Source organism: Parasteatoda tepidariorum, chromosome 5 (genome assembly GCF_043381705.1).
Source record: "Parasteatoda tepidariorum isolate YZ-2023 chromosome 5, CAS_Ptep_4.0, whole genome shotgun sequence".
Taxonomy (NCBI): domain Eukaryota; kingdom Metazoa; phylum Arthropoda; class Arachnida; order Araneae; family Theridiidae; genus Parasteatoda; species Parasteatoda tepidariorum.
Genome location: NC_092208.1, coordinates 35,786,320 through 35,791,010, shown reverse-complemented (window position 1 = coordinate 35,791,010; position 4,691 = coordinate 35,786,320). Strand labels below are relative to the sequence as shown.

The window sequence follows — 4,691 nt, the reverse complement described above, 5'->3', positions numbered from 1 at the left end:
GCCCTCATATTGCTAGGACTGTTCAATCCTTCCTTGCATCGCGACAGGTACAACTTCTTCCTTGGCCGGCGTATTCCCCGGATATGTCGCCGATTGAACATGTGTGGGATTTCGTTGGTCGGCGTCTCGCTCGTAATCCTCGTCCTGTTGCTTCTACAGACGAACTTTGGGTACGCATACAAACAGTATGGAATTCTCTTCCTCAGACAGACATTCAAAGTTTGCTTGACTCCATGCCACGTCGTGTAGCAGTGCTTATTGCAGAGCGTGGTGGCTACACAAAATACTGATTTCGATCTCTTGTTATTGTATGTTTGCTTTGAAAGTTTAATTATTTATTTGTACCACTACCACTCAACTGTGTATTAAATTTCATTCAATTATGACGATTCCTTCATGGTGTTGCAATTTTCACAAACAGGAGTTTATATATTAAAGCATAGTTTTCTCTTAAAAGATAAAAAAGTTAGGAGAACTTGGTATGCTTGCCATATCCACACCTGAAAAATATGGAGGTGCTGGTTTAGATTATTTAGCTTATGCAATAACTATGGAGGAAGTATCTAGAGGCTGTGCATCTTGTGGTGTGATCATGGGTGTCAATGATGTAAGTATTCACATTTATTGTGGTTTTAAGTATTATTTTGCAAGATTTGTGAATTTGGTTTTAATTTGCACCAAGATGCCCTCCACGAAGGCTAGGTTGTCACAATGCTTGATCCAGAAGTTTCCTTGTCTTTTTGGTTGGGTTCAGCCTACTAAGGCTATGGAGTGGAACAGTGATAGTCATAAACTCAGAATTTGGTTGGCTGTTCAACACCAGTAATAAAAAATTTAAAAAAAAACAGTTTTTAAAATGAAATATTAGTTGTACCAAAAGTATATAGTTAGGTATAGTCTGTCTATATAAATCTTCTATAAAAATTCAATAGAAATATTCAACGTACCAAAAGTATATTATCTGGCTATGTAAATAAAAAAATAAAAAAAAAATATGGTGGTGCTGCTTTAGATTATTTATCTTATGCAATTGCTATGGAAGAAGCTGTTATTGCAGGATTTTTGAATTTGATTTTCATTTACACCAAAAAGTCCACCACGAAGGCTAGTTTGTTCCAATGCATGATCCAGAAGTTCCCTTGACTTCTTGGTTGAGTTCAGCATTCCAAGATTACAGAGTAGAACAATGATGTACTCGTAAACTCAGAATTTGGTCGGTTGTTCAACGTTAGTTATTAAATAATATTTCCAAATGAAATATTCAATGTACCAAAAATATATAGTTAAGTATAGTCTGCCTGTATAAAGCTTTGTGCTGCCTAGTCTAAAGCCATCTGCTGCTGTCGAAGCAAGAAATAGTTCATATGAAAGAGAGGAGCTTTGAAGTTGACCAAAGAAGCAAAATTCTCTTTCTCTTACCGATCTGAGCCAAAACCTATCTCTCATGTTGACCCAGCATCCCTATTTAAAATAGTTAAAACATCATTAACATGGTTACCACTGCTACTGTTAATGAATGGTGGGGAGAGTTAGCTTCACATTGACGGACTAGAATATGCAATTTGTTTTGATATCGAAAATGTCTTGTTTTGCTTAAAAAATTGCTAAGTTATTATTTGTTTTAATTGCCTTTCAATTTAACAACATAACTTAAGTTAATATTTAAGGGAACACTATTCTGTTGAAGAAAGGTTTTCATTGCTAATTCTTCATCTCCATTATTAGTAAGCTATAATTTAAAGTTTAGAGAAAAAAAATTAGTTCTGGTTAACTTAGAAAAAACCACGGAGTTTCAAACGTTGAAAAAATGTTTTTGTAATATTAAAATGCAAACAAATTATTGGGGAAGGGCTTACCTATAGCGTAATCCAATCATAATTTGTTTGCATTTCAATATTTTGGAAACATTTGAAACTCCATGGTTTTCCTGGACTCGCTTTTTCTATACTATAAATTATTTATATGGGTGAAAGAGAATTTGCCATGAATGACTTATCCCATTGTTTGGCATCCTCTTAAGTGCACTGGATTTAAAACATTTCTATTTAGTAAAGAGAACATATAAAACAAGTGAATTTGCAAATTATTCAGAAAAAAAAATCCTTAATTAGAATATTCCACTTATTTTTGTGCAAAAAAATTTTTTTATGTAAAAATTGAACAGATTGTAAGATATAGCTGTAATAACTTAAATGCTAAATTAGTATTTTAATTACTGGGTATAATATCCTTGCATCATATTAATAATATTATATTTTCAGGAGTAATATATTTCAAATGTAAGTCAAAAAAAAAATTTATATTTTAAAATCATTCAAATTATTAAATATAACCATGAATAACTTAAAAACAAAACGTGTATTGTAAATTAAATAATTTCTATCTAATCATTTTTGAGTTCCATTATAACAAAAGAAAAATTAATTTGAAATTCTCCTGGTTTAAATATTAATATGATTTGCTAATATATTATTAATATCCTACATTTTATTAAAGTTTTTCGTTTTTCTTTTAAAATTTTTCAAATTGTAGGGTGTAATTGTAAAAAAATCCTTAATGTGAAATAAGTATCCTGAATAAAAAAATAAATTAAACTCTATAATTTTGTACTATGCTATAATACTGTACTTATTTTATTGGCTAAATAGTAAAATGTAACTTTTACAGTTCTGTCACTTAAAGGCAAAATTATGATGGTAAATAGAAGCGGGTATGTTTACATATCAGTACCTATCTATAGTGGTGAACTGAACTTGCCTAGGTCAACTAAACTTGCCTGATATTTCAGCTATACTAAACTATTTCATTTACAATAGTATTATTTGTTTTAAGTATACTAAATTGTTTCTTATTTCCAGCTATTAAAACTAGTTTAAGTAGCCTAATATAGCTCACTCAACAGCACAGTGATTGTGTGTTTCCTCTTAATATATTGTGCATAATATGTACTATAGGGAAAACACAGGGAATTTTTTTTCTCCAGATTTGAGTGGTGACCCTGAAATAAGACTTATGTGTTACTGTGTAGGAATCAGGGCCGGATTTACGTATAAGCTAAATAAGCTGTAGCTTGGGGCCCCGAGATGNTAGTGATTGTGTGTTTCCTCTTAATATATTGTGTATAATATGTACTATAGGGAAAACACAGGGAATTTTTTTTCTCCAGATTTGAGTGGTGACCCTGAAATAAGACTTATGTGTTACTGTGTAGGAATCAGGGCCGGATTTACGTATAAGCTAAATAAGCTGTAGCTTGGGGAACCCGAGATGACAAGGGCCCCCAGATCCTACTTTCCCCCTCTTTTTTTAAAGTTTCAATCGGAGCTGGGGTTCTCAGAACCCCTAAGTGCATTTTTTTTTCTTTTTTACATTGCCGGACATAATAAATATAAATAAATGACGGAATAAAGCAAAAAACTTCGTTGTCATTAGTAGGGAACATATCATCTTTCAAGCAATTTGAGTATTAATAATTTGCTTATAAATAAAGAATTTTTTAGTTTAAAAGGTAAAAAAGTTTTTTTTTTGTCCCATCATTCGATCATCAGATTATTTAATATCTGTTTCTAAGGATCAGGATTCCCTTTTATTTTACTTTAAAATTGTACAAATGATATATTTAATGCTTTCATGTGATATGCAGCAGTTTTAAATAGCACTTTAAAATATCTAAAAAAGGACAGAAATTTTCAGATCAAAAAAATTAATGAAAAAGAAAAAAAAAATTAACTAATACTTTTGAATAGGAATTGAAATAACTATACACGTTTATTTTAGGCCGGGATAGCCTGGTTGATAGGGCATTAGACTTGTGGTCGTGAGAATGGGAGTTTGAATCCAGCCGGCAGAAGAATACCCATGTCCATGTATAAAATCGTGACTGGTGCATGTGAAATCTGTCGGGGTCGCAAAGTCCTCCAAGGTCTCATAGCAAATAAATACCTTTGGGTACCAACCTATCAGTTCCCTTGTCTTCTGCATTGGGTTCAAAATGGCAAGGCTACGGAGTTGAATATAAGTAGTCGTAAACTCGAAATCGGGTCGGCTGTGCAATGACTGTTATAAAAAATGAACTAATAAATTTGGCCGGGACAGCCTGGTTGATAGGGCATTGGACTTGTGGTCGTGAGAATGGGAGTTTGAATCCAGCCGGCAGAAGAATACCCATGTATAAAATCGTGACTGGTGCATGTGAAATCTGTCGGGGTCGCAAAGTCCTCCAAGTTCTCATAACAAATAAATACCTCTGGGTACTAACCTATCAGTTCCTTTGCCTTCTGGATTGGGTTCAAAATGACAAGGCTACGGAGTTGAATATTAGTAGTCGTAAACACGAAATCGGGTCGGCTGTGCAATGACTGTTATTAAAAAAACTTATAAATTTGGCCGGGATAGCCTGGTTGATAGGGCGTAAACTCAAAATTTTGTCGGTTGTTTAACGGCGGTTATTAAAAAAATGAAACTAATAATCAAATTGTCTTTTCTTGTTTTCTTTCTAAGTCTGTGCGTATTTTCCACGCACATTCAAAATTTCATATTTCTAAGTCTTATAGATTTTGCAACATAAAGAAAAAACAATTGAGAAAAAAATTCGCGAAAAATTTTTAAAAATTGCAAATAAAATATATTCAAAATGAATCTAAAAAAAAACTCTGTTAAATATATAGTGGCCCTGCACGCCAAATTTTTAC

General features: G+C 32.6%; 1 protein-coding gene across 3 annotated transcripts in view; it reads left to right on the top strand.

Annotated features, from left to right (window-relative positions):
* The window catches only part of LOC122272543 (short-chain specific acyl-CoA dehydrogenase, mitochondrial-like), a 46,011-nt gene extending 43,875 nt beyond the window's left edge, over positions 1-2,136 (top strand). Inside the window, exon 3 of one of the 3 annotated variants that reach the window (XM_043056355.2) lies at positions 458-2,136. In XM_043056355.2, coding sequence (XP_042912289.1) covers positions 458-826 — 369 coding nt within the window. In that variant the 3' untranslated portion in view covers positions 827-2,136. The remainder of the gene's footprint in view (positions 1-457) is intronic. The other 2 variants (XM_071181280.1, XM_071181281.1) reach the window with 2 other exon arrangements.
* Positions 2,137-4,691: the final 2,555 nt, after the last annotated feature.